The following is a 21,903-nucleotide window of genomic DNA, read 5'->3' on the forward strand; positions in this document are numbered from 1 at the left end:
GCTCAACGTAGACACCATCTGTATACACGTTTTTTCCTTTTCTAAACAAACATGGGGTGGAAAGAACTCCACTTCTTAAATGTAATCTTAAGTCCCCTCTGTGACCAGTAGAGTTTATTCAATAACCAGAAAGATCAGAGCAATGAATTGACCATTTGACATGTGCGGAGCATGTTAACGGAGATTAGAGATGAATATATAGTGTTCCTAATACATTAGATCAAGTGGAATTTTGACTTGTCTCAGAGAGGAGAGAGTCAGAATCCTCATTTCAGTTGTTATTTGCAGTGATAGTTCTGTAAGTTGAACAATACAATGTATTAAATTATCTATTTGCTGTCAACAAATTATTTTTCCAATCTTTTGCAGTTAGATCCTTGGGTGTTACCCCACTAACAGCAGCATCAGTTTATTATTTTCTGACTCCAGCATAAATTTAGCTTATTGAGAAGCAAAGGAAAAGTAATGACCTTTTAAATCTATGAATTATATCCTCGAGTCAAGGCATTATATAATATAGGACCATATATTGGCCCTATACTTTGGCTAGTATAGAAACATGACCAATTTGTCCAACCTGACAAATTGTCAGCACTAGTTCAATTTCTCTGTATTTTGCCAATATCTGTTAAAACATTCTCTATCCATGCACCTCTTTAAATATTGCAATTGTACTTGTCTCTACAACTTTAGAGACAAAGTTGTCTCTGAAGTTCAACAAAGTTGTACTCTGTACAGGGTTTGTACGTTCTCCCCATGACTGTATGGGTTTTATCCGAGATCTTCGGTTTCTCCCACACTCCAATGATGTACAGATTAGTAGGTTAATTGGCTTGGTATAAATGTAAATTGTCCCTGTGTGTAGGATGGTGTTAATGTGTGGGGATTGCTGGTCGTTGTGGGCCTGGGTGGGCTGAAGGGGCTTGTTTTTGCTTTATATCCCTTTTGAACATAAGATGATATCCTGTTTTGGAAAGGTACTTTTAAATTATTCATAGTTCATTGCATTCAACAGAATGTTTGTTTTATGTGTCTTTTCGACAGTTGACTTCAAGACCTTTTGATCCTACTTCTGTTGTTAAGTGATTAAAATGAGTGGGGCCCATTGATAACATCTGCGGAAAATACAGCAGGCAAATGAATCCTACGCAAGGCCAAATGATTTCCTGAAGTGTCTGATCCAGTTTCCTGATTGATGGGGTCAGAAATGGCCACAAATGCTTCAAGTCTGGCACAATTTGCTCTTTGTACATGATTGTACATAGAAGTCAGACACAAATGGGTCTCTTTCTTTGGCACATCAGCTCGTGATATAACCTTCTATTTTACTGAAATATTTAACAGGAAAATATACAAGCTGTTTTCACATTAAATAATACTGTATTTTCTGAAGCCATTTTTTAAAGTCATGGTCAGGCTGCATTTGGGGTATTGCATGCAGTTCTGATCTCTGCATTACAGGAAGGATATGGAGGCTTTGGAAAGGCTGCAGACAAGGTTTACCAGAATGATGCCTGGATTAGAGGCTTAGCTGCAGGAAGAGGTTGGACAGACTTTGATTGTTTTCTCTGGAACGCCAGAGATTCTGGGAAATCTGATCGAAGTATATATAATTATGAGAGGCACAGATAGAACAGACAGACAGGTGCTTTTTTTCCAGGATAGACATATCGAATACTAGAAGGAATAGCTTTAAGGTGAGAGGGACAATGTTTAAAGATATGCGGGGAAAGGTTTTTTTACACAGGGTGATGAGTGCCTTTAATACGCTGCTTTAGTGGCGGAAGCAGATATGATAGCGACCTTTTGGATAAGCATATAGATAATGAGGGATATAGGGATATAGATTTATGTGCAGTCTGATTATGAGGGAAATGGTGGGATTTATGAAGGAGATATAACAGAGATGAGGGATATTGATTATATGCAGACAGATAAGGTTGGGTCTTGGCATCATTTTTGACATTGACATTGTGGGCGGAAGAGCCTGCTCCTGTGCTATTCTGTAGGTTTAATGTTTATTTCAATTTAGAAGCAGATTAATTCAATGTGACGCGACATTTAATGTTCCCAATGTCAAATTTGCATTTCAGGACAGAACTGTGGTGATACAGTACGAGGACCTAATGGAACAATAGATAGTCCAGGCTTTCCATATGGGTATCCAAATTATGCCAACTGCACCTGGACGATCGTCACTGAAGAACGGAATAGAATACAATTGGCATTTCAGTCATTTGCCTTGGAGGAAGACTTCGATGTACTATCAGTTTATGATGGTCAATTGCGACAGGAAAACCTAAGAACCAGGTACTTTTGTTCACACATTAAGGCTAACTTTAATTGAAGTCAAACCTAATTTTCAATGTTGATGAAAATGTTTTTCATACCTGTCTGCAGTCTGTTTAAGAAAATTAGATTATGATAATATTTTGAGGATTTGTCAAACTAAAATGATTATTTGTGAAACCATAACTTTCTCTGCTCCTGCAATTATTTATATAAAATAAAAAAATAATAGTATTGCAAAAATTAATTTTATGTCATGAATTTACTGCTCTAAGAGAGGGTAAAGTTGATACGTCAGGTGCACAGTTCGGGATTCGCAAAGTGGTGGAAGTAAGGCATTTTAGATCCTCTTTACTCGTTGAAATTTTTGTCATCTCTGGTTCAGATTGGCAAAGCTGAACTGTGGTTTTGTTAATCTTTAACTTTTATAAAGTCAGAAAAATACGATCTAAAGTTATTTCATTTCAAACTTTTGCAGAGTTTATTGAAAACAAAAAGCTGCACCTAAGTTGTATTCTTTCTTGGTTTCCAGTGACAGAAAATGTGATATTAATCCAATCATATGCTGAATAATCATAGTCTGTATAGTTCCATTTCCACACATGAGCCATACAATTTCTTGTTTCCTCTCTTTGCTAGGGAATAATTTTCCCGTGTGAAAAATATTTTGAGAAGTTGGTTTCTTTTCCAGGTTCAGGAAAGTTGGTTTTGCAATTTCTCACATCATTCAAAGTTTCTCGCAATAAAAATGTTCAGACTGTGGTTCCGGCTGACAGTATGTTCACATTGTTGTTGAACACGTGGAGTGGTACTGAATTAACATATTTTCCCTGCAGCATTCCACTGCTATAAAAAAACATCCCAAATGATCAAATGGTTTATCGAGCAAAAATGAAGCTGCTGGAGGGATTCAATGGTTCAGGCAGCATCTGTGGGGGAATGGACAGATTATGTTTTGAGTCAGATGCCTTCTTCAGACCTTTTTCCCCAAGATACCCGAATCTGCAGTCCAGAGACTCTCCATTTTATGGTTATTCATGATTTATGTGATTTGTTTATTTAGAGATCAGTCATGATTTTCCACTGATCTTTACATGCCACTCTATAAAGTTAGCACTCTACAGGATGCAACATCATTTTTGCCTTTCCATTCAAATACAAATGTACTTTGCTGTTTTGCTGACAGCTAATGTAGGGCATTATTAGTAGGCAAAGGCTATCCATGTTTCTTTCATTGTAATTTGAATTACATTGATGGCATCTAGGCAGATCTATCTTAAAAGCTTTATTTCAGATTTTCCTAGCATAGGTTCTTGAGAGATTCATAAGGTTGATTGCAAAGATTAATCGATAACACAATTACAGAAAACCTGCACAGCAGAACTAGCCCGGCTTCTATACTGTTGCGAACAGTACCAACACCGCGTCTACCTGACAATGTGGAAGATTGCTCAACTATTCTGTTTACAACAAGTGGGGCATATGCAATCCAGCTCATTACTGCCCAGTCTATTGTCAGTCTTCAGCAAAGTGAAAGCAGATGTCGTCAACAATGTTTTCATGCAGCTCTTACTCATCAAGAATTTGTTCACTGGTGCCAATGTGGATTTTGCTGGGTCTACTAGGCTTCAAATCTCATCACAACCTTAGTCCAAATATAGAGCAACAAGCTAAATGGCAAGACTGACTCCCTTGAGCATAAATGGGATTATATTCCAATGAGTGAAACAAAGAACAGGTTTGTACCGAAGATAGACACAAAGTGCTGGATTAACTCGGCAGGTCAGGCAGCAATTCTGGAGAAAAAGGAAGTGAGATATTTTGGGTTGGGACACTTCTTCAGGCAAAGTAGGAGGTGGGGAGGGGAAGTGAAGAGCTGGAAAATTCCAAGTCCATGGTATCATCACCACCTGCATGATCTTTTATAAATCACAAACCATCCTAACTTGGAAATTTATCTCCATTGCCTCATCCGAGCCTAAATCCTATAATTCTCCCCCTTCACCAGCATTGTGGAGAATATCTTAACCAAAGAATTGCATAAATCCACGAAGATGACTCCAGCACCTCTGTGAAATCATGGATGGACAACAAATGCTCGCAGGGATGGATGTTCAGTTCCTGAAAAAAAAACTTCCCCAAAATAATGAAACCACTCTTATGATAAAGACCTCGACACACAAATTACCAAGCTTATGCTTGTTTATAATGAGTCAAAAAATAAGTTTAAAAAAACAGGGTGCACCAATAAAATATTACATTATCAATTAAATGAAATCATTATTTCCTGTTGTTTTTCGTTTATCTTCATTGAGAAATTGGCAGTATACTTTTTTTTATTGTGTTCAGGAGAACATGTTGGATATTTACGCTCACTGTCATAATAAAAATGGAAAATTTGCATGTTTGTGGGGAATTAGATAGCTGGGTATTTTATTTTTTTTGAGTTACAAATGAATGGGTATATTTACTTGCTTGTGTCTCCTACATTTGCCATCAAATTGTACAATTGACAAGAAGGATGGAAGTAAATTGCTAATTGGAACAGTTGGCCCTTGACAAGACATAATTTCGAATGTATCTATCCAATGGTAACTTCGACGTCTACCTTTAATATGACCAGTTGTTTTCACGTCAATAAAAAAATGGTCCACAAAGATATAAGGAATCACTCAGCCAGTCAGGCAGGATCTGTGCAGGAAGAAACGGCAAATGTTTTGCATCCAGGACTCTGTCAGTTCTAGACCCCAGATCCACTGGGATATTCCCAACCCGATGATGACTGCTTGGATCTAGTCCAGTCTCCACATGTCTTACCTATTCCTAGATTCGGACCTACTCCTCGGTTGGGAATTTAAACCACTTAAATTCGGCTGAATAAAATAGTTCAGAATTATAAAAGAAAACTGTAATCACTAAGAAATAAAAGTGACTGTGCTGCTGTCGGGTTAGTTCACTGGATTTTGAGTTGTTCGGTTTTCACGGTCCAGTGAATTGCTGAAAAATCTCGCTTGAAATAGACAATATTTATTCTGAAAACTTCACCATGGATGAGATCATTACCCTTTGTGGTTAGCAAGCTGTCATTCAATTTGGCATTCTAGTTCTATGATTACTAACATGGCAACAAAGCTGCAAAGAGTGATTTAAGGGAATAGCAATGCATAAATTAAGAGCTGCAAGTGTAATGTAGATGCTGGCTGGCAAGAATACACTCCATGTTTACAAAACTTACAGAAATAAATCAGATTCTGTTCAACTCTACAGAGTTCTACCATTTACCATAAAACCAAGTTTGACATAACCAGTGCAACATCTCATACTTGTCAGAATTAAACTCCATTTGCCATTCTTTGGCCCACCTTCTTGCCCTCCTGATTGCCTTCTTACTTCTCTCTTCTTACTCATGGAGAGATTTGTATAATCCCAAAGACCTATAATCTTTCTCCTGACCAGAGCCTCAACATATCTCGTCAACCAGAGTTTCTTAAACTTTCCAGCCTTGCCCTTCACTCTAACAGGAACATGCCTACTTTTGCTACCTCACTTTTGAAAGCCTCTCACTTGACAGCCGTTCCCAAATTCTCCATTGACCTATGCAAGTTTCCGCCTAATGCCTCCAAAATTAGCCTTGCCCAATTTAGGACTTTAACCTATTGGCCAGTCCAATCCTTCTCCATAATTACCTTAAAATGAATATAATTGTGGTTAATGGTCCCAAAGTGCTTCCTTGCTGACAGTTCAGATACCTGTTCCTAGAGATCAGTATTGTGCCCTTTCTAATGGGATCCTCTCTACACAAAAATCACCTCACACTGCAGACCAGGATGCAAGTAACAACTAGGGCTCAGGCATGGATTTCTAAAGCTCAGTTCCTGGAATGCCCAGATTGATTTGGTAGCTCAGCCCTGAAGATGGCTTTGAATTATTTTTAAATATCCGAATGGTTTAGTTTAGAGATACAGCATGCAAACTGTCCCTTTAACCCACTAAATCCACACTGACTATCAATTATCCTTTCACACTAGTTCCATGTTGTAGCACTTTCTCATCCACTCCCTACAATTTACAGAAGCCAATTAACCTACAAACCCATACATCTTTGTGATATGGGAAAGAAACCAGAGTACTGGAAGGAAACCCAAGCAGTCATAGGGAGGACGTGCAAACTCCATCCAGACAGCACCTAAGGTTAGGATCAAACCCGGGACTCTGGCGTTGTAAGGTAGCAGCTCTACCAGCCCATAAGCAATTTTGAAAACTGTTCAAACAGACTGAATATTTAAAATCAGTAATGACCAATAATATTCAAAATCACTTATTTTATACGTATCTAAAATAAGGGGAAAAAAAAGTAATAAATCCTATCTAAAATAGCAGAAATAAGTTAAAACAATAATATGATGTAAAATGAGTAATTCACTGAACTAGAGTGACTATTTAACTCAGTACCAGTCATACGCTTCATTTTGAAGACACAGAGTGCTTGAATAGCTCAGTGGGTCAAGCAGCATCTCAGGAAAACATGGATAGGGAAGGTTTTGAGTCAGGACCTTTCATCAGACTGCCATTCATTTCAATTGCTTGAGGCAACAGATAATCTGAAAAGGCAGGTTTCCTGTGTATCAAGATACTGTCGTCAGAATCTTTCTGCTCTGTTGACTTTATGGTTTGTCTATCAGTGTATTAGAAGGTAGGATTTAACTAGCCATTAATTTAACTCCAACTTCTCAGTTGCAACACATGGGTATCATAGTGGGAAGTGAACTGAAGCTATATGTTCTATGTTCTATGGTTTTCCATGGAGCTATCAGCTAAAGTAATTACGACTTTCTCCATTAGTGTGGTTGATTCCACATGTTGGACTGGTTTGAGTGATAATTGCTCATTCAACAGTTTTTATAGAAGTTCATTGCAAAGGGATTGGTTCCCAAAGCCGTTTTAGAGAAATGTTAAAACTCAATGTATTTGTTCCCAAATCTATTTGGTAAACTGAATTCAAGTCTAGTTTAATGTTATATCCAAAAACAGTAGAACATCAGGTCTACACTGAAGGCTCAACTAAAATTTGTGCACACCTAACCCTGAAGAATGACTAGCTTTGAATTTCATGATTTGTACCCTTTGTCCAACGATTTTTCAAAATTCAGTATCTCTCCTTTAGTTGTAACATTTAGTTTCACTTGGTGCGCAACTTATTATTTTTCACAGTTAGCTCAAATATCCTTACCCTTTTAACATGGAATGATTTTTGTGCTTCGTAAGTCTTCCTGTCCCACCTACCATTCGTGATCAGATTGCCAAGAAATCTGAGCTTTTCCAAAATATTTATTTTGACATAATCTGCAAGAATTTGAAAATAAAAAGGAAGGCAAACAAAAAAGGAAATACATTTGCATTGATTTGTATAGTAATATTTTACAAATGCAAAGAATAATTACAGTGACAGTCATACAGCATGGAAATAGGCCTTTCAGCCCAAATTGCCCCCAATGACCAAGATGCCCCATCTACATTAATCCCATCTGCATGCATTTAGCTCATATCCTTCTGCCACCAGGCAGCATGGTGGTGCTGTGGTAGAGCTACTGCCTTACAGCACCAGAGACCCGGATTCGATACAGATTTTGGGTTCTGTCTAGGGAATTTGTACATTCTTCCTGTGACCTGCATGGATTTCCTCTAAGATTTTCGGTTTACCCTCACACTCCAAAGACATACAGGTTTGTAGGTTAATTGGCTTTGTGTAAATGTAAAATATAAAATTGTCCCCAGGGTGTGTAGGGTAGTGTTAATGTTTGAAATCACTGGTTGGTGCGGACCCGGTGGGCTGAATGACCTGTTTCCATGCTGTATCTCTAAAATAAACAATCATGATTGAATGGCGGAGTGGACTCGATGGGCCAAATGGCCTAATTCTATTCCTATAATTTATGAACTTGTAAACTAAACTAGAACTTTCCTATCAATGTACCTTTCTAACATGCATTAAATCTTATGTCTTTCTGACTTTTTGCTGAATGACATCTTCTGCAATATATTACCCATGAAAAGCCGAATGAACACTGACATCATTAAAAGTTCTATAATATCACTGATTCACGCTTTAGTGGTTAACTTTGATAGGGAAATTAAATGTGTTATCACATTAATTATTTGAATTACTTCACCCTCTGTTTCATTAATTTTGAAAGATTTAAATGTTTGTCATTGTTTTATTTGCTGCGAGGAAGACACATTGTTCATTTAAGAAGCATGGATTGTCGAAAACTGTGCACAATGTTTCACTGTTGAGTGAGCATGTGAGAGGAAGAGCAGTGAGGTAGAACTACTCTATATCTATGCCTCATAATTTCATATACTATCAGGTCTCCACTCAACCTCCAGAGAAAACAATCACATTTGTCATAACTTCTCCTTATAACTAATACCCTCTAATCTAGGCAATTAACTGGTTAAATCCCTTCTGCATCCTTTCCAAAGCCTCCATATCTAATGGGGTGACCAGAACTGCACCTAATATTCAAAATGAGGCTTCGCCAACGTCCTATAAAACTGCAACATGACTTCCTGTAGATTAGTGTCACTCATATCATGAGTCATGCTTCTTTGGTTAGCTTTGATAACTAGCTTTTCAGTTATCACTGCTTGCTGGATTCCCTTCGTGTAAGTGGAATGTGCAAGTGTGAAGTCGTGCTTGCGATGTAGTTAATAAAGTCTTTGGATCTTTCTCGTGGTGTAAAGCTTCTGTTATTGTATGGTCATCACACAACACTTCCTGACTTCTACTCAATAGATAAAAGTTATAGTGAGATGGTCACACATTAAGTATAAGCAGGAAGTGAATGGCCAGGAAAAGTGGCAGGCAGAGTGCAAGAATCCTCTTTGGCCATTGTCCTCCAAAACAAGGTTACACTGGACACTGATGAGTATGACAATTCAGAGGAGAGCAGCAGTCAAGTTTGTGGCACCAAGCCTTGAGTACGGCAGAACAGGGTGGTCAAACAAGGTTACTGTGATAGGGGACTCATTAGTCGGTGAGACAAATAGATGATTCTGTGTCAGCAAATGGTACTCCAAGATAATGTGTTACCTCCCAGGTGTTATGGACCAGTTATCTCAGAGCAGCTGCAGAACATTCTGGCAGGTAGGTGCGCCTGTGCTTCACGAGAAGGTTTAAACTAGATTGGCATGAGGACAGAATCGAATAAATAGCGTGATAGATGGGAGGCTGGATGTTGGTACAGAATTCAATGACAGCAAGTTAAGTAGACAGGATAGGCAGGAGCACAGAAGGGAGCAAGTAAAGAGGGTTGGATAAAACTGCATTTATTTCAAATCGAGAGGCCTGACAGGTAAGATGGATGAACTTAGAGGTTGGATAGGTATATGTGGTTGATTTGTTTTATAGCCATTCCAGAAATTTGCATGAGGGAAGGACAGGATTGGCAGCTTCTTGCTCTAGGGTACTGGTGCTACCGGTAAGATAGAGGTGGGGGTAAAAGACGAGTGGGAGTTGCTTTAATGATTGAGAAGAACGTCATGGCAGGAGTCTGAGATGATATTACTAAAAGATCACACAGGGAGGCTATACGGTGGAGCTGAGAAATATAAATAGTATTTGTTGTAAATTGGACTATAGGCCACCAAATAATCAAATTAATTAGAGGAACAAACATGCCAGGAGGTTTTAGATAGCTGCCAAGCTAATTGGGTTGTCATACTAAGGGATTTTAACATTCCCAATATAGACCTGGACTGTCATAGTGCCAAGTGCTTGAATAGGGTAGAATTTATCAAGTGTATTCAGGAATGTTTCCTTGGGCAATGGTTCAATGGTCCTTTATTGTCACGTGCACCATTTAAGGTGCTGTGAAATTCGATTTACCATACAGTCGTGCCAGAAAAAAGCAACAAGATACACAACTACATAAAAGTCACCATATGCATCCACCACAGCAGATTCCACATTCCTCGCTGTGATGGAAGGTAATAAAGTCGAACCTTCTGCCCTCCTTTTCTCCCGCGGTCAGGGCAATCGAACCATCCGCAGTTGGGGCAATCGAAGCTCCCGCAGCTGGTGATTGAGGCCCCCGCGTCGGGGTGATCGAAGCTCCTGCGGCTTTTAATGGAGCTCCCTAAGCAAGGGACCGCAAGCTCCACGATGTTAAAGTCCGCAGGCTCCCGTGGTTGGAGCGACCGTCGATCCACGACAGGGACCGCCAGCTCCACGACAGTACGTCCCGTCTGTCAGAGGAAGTAATTGAGCCATGTACATGGATAGGAAAGGTTTAGAGTGATATTGGCCAAACCTGGTCAAATGGGACCAGCTTAAATTGGGCACCTTGTTCAGCGTGGACAAATTGGGCTGAAGGACTTGTGTCAATGCTGCATGACTTTGACTCTCGTGTGAATTTACTAAACATCTTCAACAGGAAAATAAGGCTATTACAATACAGGAGAAGCACCCTAAAAATCAGTTAATTCAAATTACATGGAACAAATGGATCGGACAGCAAACTGTCTGTTTGATATAAATTAATTATACGTCTTTTGAACAGAACTGTAAAGGCTGAAAAAATTAGACAATTAATTGGGATTTTGTTAATCATCTCATGCAATTTCAAGGGAGCACCTTTTGTGCTTCTAAAGCTGATGTCTAAAGAATAGAATTTTCATTTCCATCAGTGAATGAAATAAACTGGAACAAATTGTGAGAATATTTTTAATTCTTGTGCAAGATCGGGTGACAACTTTCAGTAGAGTTTGTTATTTTCTGAGATTTAAGAAATTTAGATGAATCACACTTGATTTTCTGGTAATGTTTCTGGCAGTGATATGTAAGTGTATTAAATTGTACATGGTTTTGTGAGGCACACAACAAGTGGCAAAAACACATTATTTGCAGTTTTTTCCCCAAAGCTCCTGTCAATACATACAAGCTGGTAGTGTGTCATGATATAACAGCCACAAAATAACTGATTTCTGCTGTTAGAATAATTTGTTAACTGTTATTCCTTTGTTCTCTTGTATTTCAAATCGATCCAGCCCTCATCAGGAACTCTTTATAAAAAAACCTGATGGCTTCATGAACTATTGTGGATGACTGACTAATAATATGCTTCTCATGTATTTTGCTTTGCTTTCTGAGAAATGCATCAGTTATGATAGTCATTGCAGTGCAATCTGAATTCAAATGACAATTAAGAACACATGGTGAGAAACATATGCAGGAACCATTGGATGTCAGTTGCTGCAAATCACACTTACAATGATCAGCCAAATGACTAATGACTGATACGTGTTTGTGTGAATGTTACATGTCACTTTTCAGTCGATGTCTGAATGTTACTTATACTTCCTGTATTAATCAGTTGTGGCTCGCTATTTCGATATATCTTGTCAGCTGCTGTTATATAGCTATGTATCTTTAGGACATATATATCTTTATGACACATTTTAAATTGGCCATTAAAAAATTAACATTCATCTTTCAACCAAATGACTTACTCTTCTATACTTTCAAGTCAGATCTTATGTCTCTGTCATATTCAGATCGGATTTTGCCATTTGATAACATTTCATCCATTTAGCATAGAATATTTTTGAAGCTCGGTTTGAGATTGGGCAGCAGAGTGGTTCAAGAGCCACAAATGTTTTATTCTCATCTGTCCCGAAACGGAACAATCACATTATTTTTTGCAGTAGCATAACATATATGTAAACCTAGTACTCTGCAAACATGATCAATCAGTATATATATATATATCTATATATATATATAGATATATATACATTAAAAAAAATGAGCAAACAGTAAGAGTACAAAGACAAAAACAATGTTCCCCCAAGTCTATGTAGTTCAGAGATTAGTTGGAAGTTGTAGTGTTTAATAGGCTGATGCTTGTTGGGGAAAAATATGCTCCTGAACCTTCTTCACAATGGCAGGAGTGAAATGAGAGTGTTGGCAGGGTGTCGGTCTTGGATGATGCTGGCTGCCTTTTTGAGGCAGTGACTCTTGTAGATCCCTTTGATGGTGGGGATGACTGTCCCCGTGATGGACCAGGCAGTGTTCACCACTTTTTACAATTTTCTTCATTCCTGAGTATTTGAGTTGTTGAACTAAGCCGTGATGCAATTAGTCAGCTTGCTGTCAACTGTAAACCTATGGAAGTTCAAGAAAGCATTTGTTCACATACCAAATGTCTTCAATCATCTAAGGAAATGGAGATGTTGATGGGCTTTCTTTATGGTTGCATCACTGATTGGACCAGGACAGATCTTCAGAGATACAGTGGCTTGCAAAAGTATTCATACCCCTTGAACTTTTCCACATTTTGTCACGTTACAACCACAAACGTAAATGTATTTTATAGGGATTTTATGTGATAGACCAACACAAAGTGGCGCATAATTGTGAAGTGGGAGGAAAATGATACATGGTTTTCAATTTTTTTTACAAATAAAAAACTGAAAAGTGTGGCGTGCAAAAGTATTCAGCCCCCTTTACTCTGATGCCCCTAAATAAAATCCAGTGCAACCAATTGCCTTCAGAAGTCACCTAATTAGTAAATAGAGTCCACTTGTGTGTAATCTAATCTCAGTATACATACAACTGTTCTGTGAAGGCCCCAGAGGTTTGTTAGAGAACATTAGTGAACAAACAGCATCATGAAGCCCAAGGAACACACCAGACAGGTCAGGGATAAAGTTGTGGAGAGGTTTAAAGCAGAGTTAGGTTATAAAAAAATATCCCAAGCTTTGAACATCTCACGGAGCACTGTTCAATCCATCATCCGGAAATGGAAAGAGTATGGCACAACTGCAAACCTACCAAGACATGGCCGTCCACCTAAACTGACAGGCCGGGCAAGGAGAGCATTGATCAGAGAAGCAGCCAAGAGGCCCATGGTAACTCTGGAGGAGCTGCAGTGATCCACAGCTCAGGTGGAAGAATCTGTCCACAGGACAACTATTAGTCGCGCACTCCACAAATCGGGCCTTTATGGAAGAGTGGCAAGAAGAAAGCCATTGTTGAAAAAAAGCCATAAGAAGTCCCATTTGCAGTTTGTCACAAGCCATGTGGGGGACACAGTAAACAGGTGGAGGAAGGTGCTCTGGTCAGATGAGACCAAAATTGAAGTTTTTGGCCTAAATGCAAAACGCTATGTGTGACGGAAAACTAACACTGCACATCACCCTGAACATACCATCCCCACTGTGAAACATGGTGGTGGCAGCATCATGCTGTGGGGATGCTTTTCTTCAGCAGGGACAGGGAAGCTGGTCAGAGTTGATGGGAAGATGGATGGAGCCAAATACAGGGCAATCTTGGAAGAAAACCTGTTAGAGTCTGCAAAAGACTTGAGACTGGGGTGGAGGTTCACCTTCCAGCAGGACAATGACCCTAAACATACAGCCAGAGCTACAATGGAATGGTTTAGATCAAAGCATATTCATGTGTTAGAATGGCCCAGTCACTCTAGACCTAAATGCAATTGAGAATCTCTGGCAAGACTTGAAAATTGCTGTTCACAGACACTCGCCATCCAATCTGACTGAGCTTGAGCTATTTTGCAAAGAAGAATGAGCAAAAATTTCAGTCTCGAGGTGTGCAAAGCTGGTAGAGACATACCACAAAAGACTTGCAGCTGTAATTGCAGCAAAAGGTGGTTCTACAAAGTATTGACTCAGGGGGGCTGAATACTTTTGCACGCCACACTTTTCAGTTTTTTGTTTGAAAACCATGGATCATTTACTTTCCACTTCACAATTATGCACCACTTTGTGTTGGTCTATCACATAAAATCCCAATAAAATACATTTACGTTTGTGGTTGTAACGTGACAAAATGTGGAAAAGTTCAAGGGGTATGAATACTTTTGCAAGCCACTGTATGCATGCCCAGGAATTTGATGGTTTTGACCCCCTCCAACATCATCCCATCGATGAAGGTTTGTAGATCCTTGGCCTTCCTCTTATAAAGTCAACAATCAGTTTCTAGGATGCAGATCAACTGGAGGAGCTCTAACATCCTGGGTCAAGTCCTGACCTCCAGTGTTGTCTCTATGGGATTTGCACATTCCCCTTGTAACCGCGTGAATTTTCTTTGAGTGGTCTGGTTTCCTCCTATGCACCAAAGGGATGTGTGTCGGTAGGCTAATTGTCCACTTAAAATTGCCTCCAGTGTGTAGGTGAGGGTCAAATTTGAGGTGAGGTTTGCAGTAATGTGGAGAAAATATAAACGTGCTTAGTGTAGGATTAGCATAACTGGGTGTTTGATGATCATTCTTGATGGCAGGCTGAAGGGTTGTTTCTGCTATGTAGGACACTATTATGTATCTTCAGGGGACGTTTCTGTTGAAATGGGTTGATAAGGGCCTTAACTTGAAATCCATGGGCAGAGCGATCTGGCAGAACTTAAAATTCTTTTTTTTTTATAATATTTTTATTAGTAGCATATAAATATCATAATCAAAACTCATTTTGTATATCAATTACATATTGTTAATAGATGGGATTCTAACTATCAAAATAATAGGGGTCCTCATTTATCAATTATCAATTGTATATTAACTCTGCTTCTTTTTTTTTTTTTTATATTTTATTTTATTAGAAGTAAGTACAGTCATATGGCACCAAAGTGCCTAATATATATTTTCATAATACATTTTATGTACAACTTCTTTTTTTTTTGTTACATTGAAAAAAGATGAGAATAAGAAAAATAAGTTAGATAGTAAAGGATAGAAAGATGTGAAATATATAGTGTGTGAAGAAAGAAAACGAGTAAATGAAGAAAGTTGAGAGAGAAAATAGTGAAAATAAAATAAAATAAAAAAGAAAAGGAGATCATTATTTATAATCTTGACCAACCCTCGTCCAGTCCTGAAACAGTTATTTTTTTACAATTGTGTTGCACCATATGATTCCAGGAGTTACTTTTTGATATCCTTGTATATATTTTTTCACAAAGTAGCAAATCTGAAGATATTTAAAATATTGGTTGTTTTTCAATTTAAATTTTGATTATAGTTGTTGGAATGATAGTAGGTTTCCCATTTCGTACATATCCCCGATCCTTCTAATTCCGAGACTTTCCCATTGGTTATATGTCTTATCAATAAGAGATGGTTTAAATAAAGGGTTGTTCGCTATTGGCATTAACAGTGATAGATTTCTTAATTTTAAAGATAATTTTATTTGTTTCCAAATTCTTATTGTACCATATATAATTGGGTTCTTCTTATATATTGTGTTAGTTTTTTTGGGGAAAAGAGGATCGTTCCTATATTACAAGGATGGCAATCCTCCTTCTCCACTAGGGGCACTAGGGGCGCCGCACTGGCAGCAGCCTCTACCTACAGCCTGTATGTAATTTCTATCTTTTTTATTATTTTTAGTTAGTCTAAAGTCTGTTTTAGGGGGAAACTTTTACTTTTCTATGTGGGGGGGGGGGTGGGAGGCAGGGTAAGGGGGAAAACGTCTCCAAGTCTCTTCCTGGCGGGGACGCGACTATTTCTCCGAGTCGCGTCATCGCCCCCCACCTCACGGCCTACCAGCTGGACCGGAGCAGCCTTTCCTGCCGGGGATCGGGAACCGGACCAGGGCTGCTACAGCGGCGGCGCAGCGCTGGAGTCATCGCGGAGCGGGCGGTGCCTACCTGGGTCGCCGTTGGAGCTCCGAAGCGTTGGGCCGTTGCTCCAACATCGTGGAGCTCTGGTGCGGAGAGCTTCCAACGCGGGCGGCGCTGAACGGCATCGTGGAGTCCTGGGGCGCCTTGCAGAGGGTCTCCAGCAGCAGTCTCCACCCGGCGCGGCCTGTGGACTTTGGAAGCCGCCGACTCCGGTAGGAGGGGGCCAACTCTGTATCCACGCCGCTGAGGACGTCCCGCAGCCCTGACGTCGGACTGGTATCATCCCGGCGAGCGGTCCTGGTCATCGGGCCGCCCATAGCTGCAACTGCAGAGGGCTTGGGGAGGCCCTGACCACGGGGAACAGTGGAGGAAGAAGACTGACTTTGGTGCCTTCCCACACAATGGGAAACTTTGATTCTGCTGTGTGGGGATGTTTTGTGTTAAATTCTATAGTGTGTTGAGTCCTGTTTATTTTTATTGTATGGCTGTATGGGAATTCATTTCACTGTGCCATCTGGCACACGTGACAATTAAATCTATCTTGAATCTTGAATCTTGAATCTCCATTTTTATCCATTCTGTCTGTTGGGTAGAACTATCCAACCAATAAATAATATTCTTAATATGCACTGCCCAGTAATAATACATAAAATTCGGAAGTGAAAGTCCCCCGACCTCTTTTGGTTTACATAAGTGTTTTTTTGTGATTCTATGTGATTTATAGTCCCAAATATAATTTGTAATGTTAGAGTCTAATTTTTTTTTTAAATATTTTGGTATATATACCGGTATAGACTGAAATAGGTATAGTAATTGTGGTAGGAAGATCATTTTTATTGCATTTATTCTACCTAATAATGATAAGGGAAGTGTTTTCCAAAATTTAATCAGTGTATTAAGTTTATTTAATAAAGGTATGAAATTAGCATTGAATAATGCTTTATATTTTCTAGTAATCTGAATACCCAAATATTTAAATTTTTCTGTTGCGATTTTAAAGGGGAACTTCAATAAGTGTGTAGGTTCTTGAGGTTTTAATGTCATGATTTCACTTTTGTTCCAGTTTATTCTATATCCAGAAAAAGACCCAAATTCCTCTATTAAGTTTAATAAATTTGGTATGCTCGTTTGTGACTTTGTAATATATAAAAGTATATCGTCTGCATATAATGAGATTTTATTCTTTGAGTCCCTGGTATTATAGCCCTGAATATTCGGATGAATTCTTATACTTTCAGCCAGGGGTTCTATCATAAGGGCAAATAGCAGGGGTGATAGTGCACATCCCTGCCTATTACCCCTTGATAGTTGAAATTTTTGAGATAACATGTTATTAGTTAAAATTCTTGCCATCGGTTTATCATATAATAATTTTACCCATGTTATAAAATTCTCTCCCATATTAAATTTTTGTAGTACTTTATATAAGTATTGCCACTCTACCTGATCAAATGCTTTCTCTGCATCCAAAGAAATAATTGATATATCTTCTTCCTCTACTTTATGCGAGTACATTATATTAAACAGGCGTCTCAGATTATTAAATGAGTATCTTTTAGGTATAAACCCCGTTTGATCAGGGTTTATCAATTTACTAATATATTTGCTTAATCTTCTTGCTAAAATCTTTGCTAAAATTTTCTGATCTGTATTTAAAAGTGATATAGCTCTGTACGAGCCCGGATCTTCTAAATCTTTATCTGCTTCTATTTGTTTATTTTTTATTTTTTTTATAGATAGGGAGAGAAAAGAAAAAAAAGCACGATAAAAAAGAATAGAACAAAATGATCAATAATACAACTTTGGAGATAGGTCCGTAGATTATAAAACATAACTATTCATCTAATCCTGGATTCAAGCTTCAATCAGAGTTCCGTGCCGGACCAATTACCCTTTCAAAAAATCAATAAATGGAGACCATATTCTAGCAAATAATTCTTGTTTGTCAATTAAGACAAGTCTAGTTCTTTCCAAATGTAAGGTCTCCAACATCTCCATAATCCACATTTTAATTGTGGGGGTTGTTGGACTTTTTCATCATTTTAATATACATTTTTTCCCAGTTATTATACTATAATCAAGGAAGTTTCTTCCTTGTTTCTTTGGCTTGTTGTAAGTTTTAGGTTTTGTTCTGATATTCCTAATATTATTAGTTTTGAGTCGGGATCCAATTGGGTGTTAACAACTTCAGAAATTATTCTAAAAATATCCATCCAGAAATTTTTGATTTTTATACAATTTACAAAAGTATGAGATAAATTAGCCTCTGAGTATTGACATTTATCACAGATAGGAGAGATATGTGGGAAAATTCTATTTAATTTTTTAGAGTAATGCAGTCTATGTAATACTTTAAACTGTATTAAAGAATGTCTGGCATTTGACCAGCATTGATGTGTATGTTGTAGACTTTCATCCCAAATATCTTTCATTATAGGTTGGCCTAATTCATTTTCCCATGTTTGTCTATATAATTCCGTCGACGGGACCTCACTATCTAAATGGGTATTAAAATATGAGATATTAATTTATCTGTATTAGGATGTTTATTCAAACATTCATCAAGAGTTTCTGGCTCCCTAGTTCTATAATCTTGTGTATGTGATTTAACATAATCTCTAAATTGTAGATATCTGAAAAACTTATTTGAGTGTAGTCCATAATTCTGTTGTAACTCCTGAAATGAAAGAAAATGCCTTAAAATTCTAACATGATCTTCATCAGCAAAGTCATGGGTTTGACCATTTTCGCTGAAGACTTTGAACTTTTTTTGTGGATGTTTCTTGTTCTCATTATTCCTGGCACCTCCATTCACATCCGTTATTTTATTTTATTAGTTTAACATTATCAATATGGAAAATTCAAAAAGCTTTTATAACCACGTTAAAGGAAAGAGGGTAACTAGATAAATTTCTCTGAAAGCAAAGTGGCTATCTCTGTGTGGAGCTGCTGGAGATGGGCAATGTCCTCAATGAGTATTGCTCCTCTGATTTTACCATTGAGAATGACATGAAGACTGGGGAACATGGGATAGTTAATAGATATATCATGAGGACAGTCTATGTTACAGCCAAGGAGATGCTGAGCATCGTAAGGCATAGGAAGGTGTATAAATCTCCCAGGCCTGATCAGATGTATCCTAGGGCATTGTGGGAAGCTAGAGAAGAAATTGCAGGTGCCCTGGCTGAGATCTAAGAATCTTCATTAGACACAGGTGATGTACCGGAAGAAGGGAGGGTGACTAATGTTGTCCGTATATATAAGGTGGGGTTATTGGGGGAGGTTGGGCAGGTGCGTACTATATTCCTTGGAACACAGGAAGAAATGAAGTGTGATCTTATAGAGATGTTTAAGATGATGAGGAGAATAGATGTGGTGAATGCACTGAGTCCTTGAACCAGAGTAGGGAAATCAAGAACCAGAGGACATAGGGTTAAGGTGAGAGGGGAAAAATTTAATCGGAACTTAAGGGGCAACATTGTCTCATGGAGGATGGTGGGTATATAGAATGAGGTGCCTGGGGAGATAATTGAGGCAGGTACTGTAACAACATTTAAAAGATATCTGGACAGGTATATGGATAGGAAAGGTCTGGAGAGATATGGGGCAAATGTGAGCAGGTGGGACGTGTAGATGGATCATTTGGTCTGCATGGTGAAGTGGAACCAAAGGGCCTGTTTCTGTATTGCTTAGCTCCATGCCTCTAATATGTGATCTTTGTATTGATGAAAATATTGGTTTTGGATTTTAAGTGATTTCCACCCAAACTTAAAACAAACCTATGAGTGACTCCTTTCACGAACATGTTATAATTACAATAATCTATAATGGGTCAAGATTAAGATCTAGTACAAAATATTTTTCCTAATATTTTGAATGCTGAGATGGAAGAGAACAGAACAGTACAGTGCAAGAAAAGGTCCTTCATCGCACATCTGTGCTGAAGGTATTGCCAAGCCAAACTAATTTAATAGACAATAGGTGTAGGAGTAGGCCATTCGGCCCTTCGAGCCAGCACCGCCATTCAATGCGATCATGGCTAATCATCCACTATCAGTGCCCTGTTCCTGCCTTCTCCCCAGATCCCATGACTCCGCTATCTTTAAGCCCTATCTAGCTAATCTGCCTGCACAAGCTCCATATACACTCCTATTTCTTGTATATCCATGTGCCTATTTGAGAGCTTCTTAAATGCCAGTATTGTATCTGCCTCCACCACCACCAAGGCAGTGTATTCCAGGCACCAACTAGTCTCTGTGCAGAAAAAAACTGCACGTTTCTTTAATCTTTCTCCCTCTGATCTCATAGTTATGCCCTCTGATACTTTTCTTGGACTAAACTTAATTAGCCTGATCGCCAAACGGTTGTTAAATTTCCTTATACAGGATACTACCTATCAAAGATCCATCAGGATATTTTGTTAAATTCAAGGCTCCTCCACAATAAAAAACTCCACCCATCCTAAGGTATTGTCTCTTTATTTTGTGTTTTAAAAGGCATATTTATATATGTTTGAACATTAGCACCACTTTGCATTTGTAGTGCTGGTTGGAACTGATCCTTTCACTGGTATTAAGGTAGCTCTCTTGATGAAGATAATGACCTGGTATGTTGTTGGCATCTGCAGTGTAAATAGTTTTCTTTCTATTGGGCCCAGGTTTGCATTCTTCTCAAATTCTGCTTAGTAGTGTTTTGGTTTTAGAGATACATTTGGAAACAGGCCCTTCGGCCCACCGAGTCTGCACCAACCAGTGATCTCCACACACTAACACTATCCTACACACACTAGGGACAATTTTATACTTATACCAAGCCAATTTATCTACAGACCTGTATGTCTCCTGTATGTCTTTGGAGTGTGGGAGGAAACCGAAGATCTTGGAGAAAACCCATGGGGTCATGGGGAAAACCTACAAACTCCTTTCGGACAGCAACCGTAGTCGGGATCGAACTTGTGTGTCTGAACCTGCTGTTGTAAGATAGCAACTCTACCGCTGCACCACCGCTGATTGGCTGGGGTCTGTCTTTCTTGTCAGCTGCCATTATTTTGATCCTTCACCTCTGTCACTTGCGTGATTTCGTAACAAATGTATCTGTATCAGTCTCACTTGAGTTATTGCCTTATCCAAGATTCTTTCAGTGCCGAGCTGTAATTTTTCAACTTTATTTTTCATTTCATTGTCTGACCATAGAAAGTATTGTGCCATACAGATCCATAAGTGTAGTGTATAGTTATGAAATCCTCCATTGATCTGATTTCTTGTAACCTTTGAGTAAATTTAATACCAAAAATAGTGTTTCTGCAGAATAGAATAATGTGGAATAAATCATACCTTGCTGGTTGAAGCTGCACAAAAATCTTCCACATGCAATCCTACAGAATTTATTAGACTTTTCACTGGATTCTATTCTTCCACCTTATTTCAGCCTGAAGCAATTTTAAGTCTTTCAAATCTCATCACTCTTCTATCTGTTCTGTCAGCTTACTGACATCAAACTTATTTGGAGGGTGTATGTGAAAATTAACTCATAATTCATGCTTTTTAAATTATCCCTATCAGCAGTCTTTTTTTCTGTCATAAATCAGATCCTTGGTAAATTTGTATTTTTTATTTATAAATACATAAATACAGCCTGGCCTGAAATTCATTAAGTTCATTGTTGATCATCAACTTCTCTTTCCCTTTAATGCCCTAATTCTATGTATCAACAGAAACCTGGTATAGAGGATTTTACAAATGTTACAAATTCTTTGTTTTCTGCATGAAGAAATTCCTCCTCAATTTACTTGGGAACGACATCTCTTCACAGGAAGATTGACTTTAATGTCGTTGAATACCTGACCTACATTTTCTTTGGGGGGAGGAGTGCGCAGTGGGCGGAGGTATGGATTGTTTGATGAAGTGACCGGTTTAATGAATTAAACAAAAACTTTCATCAAAACTAATGAAAGGTCATTAGCCTATTTGAGTTTTGAA

At 38.5% G+C, this 21,903-nt stretch overlaps 1 protein-coding gene across 1 annotated transcript in view; it reads left to right on the forward strand.

Moving 5' to 3' along the window:
• LOC129709659 (CUB and sushi domain-containing protein 1-like) overlaps window positions 1-21,903 on the forward strand; it is a 229,307-nt gene that overhangs the window by 134,138 nt on the left and 73,266 nt on the right. The window contains exon 2 of the mRNA XM_055656151.1: window positions 2,094-2,310. Within this exon, the coding sequence (XP_055512126.1) occupies window positions 2,094-2,310 (217 nt within the window). The remainder of the gene's footprint in view (window positions 1-2,093; window positions 2,311-21,903) is intronic.

The sequence above is a fragment of the Leucoraja erinacea genome, chromosome 26, assembly GCF_028641065.1.
Source record: "Leucoraja erinacea ecotype New England chromosome 26, Leri_hhj_1, whole genome shotgun sequence".
In the NCBI taxonomy this organism is placed as follows: Eukaryota; Metazoa; Chordata; class Chondrichthyes; order Rajiformes; family Rajidae; genus Leucoraja; species Leucoraja erinaceus.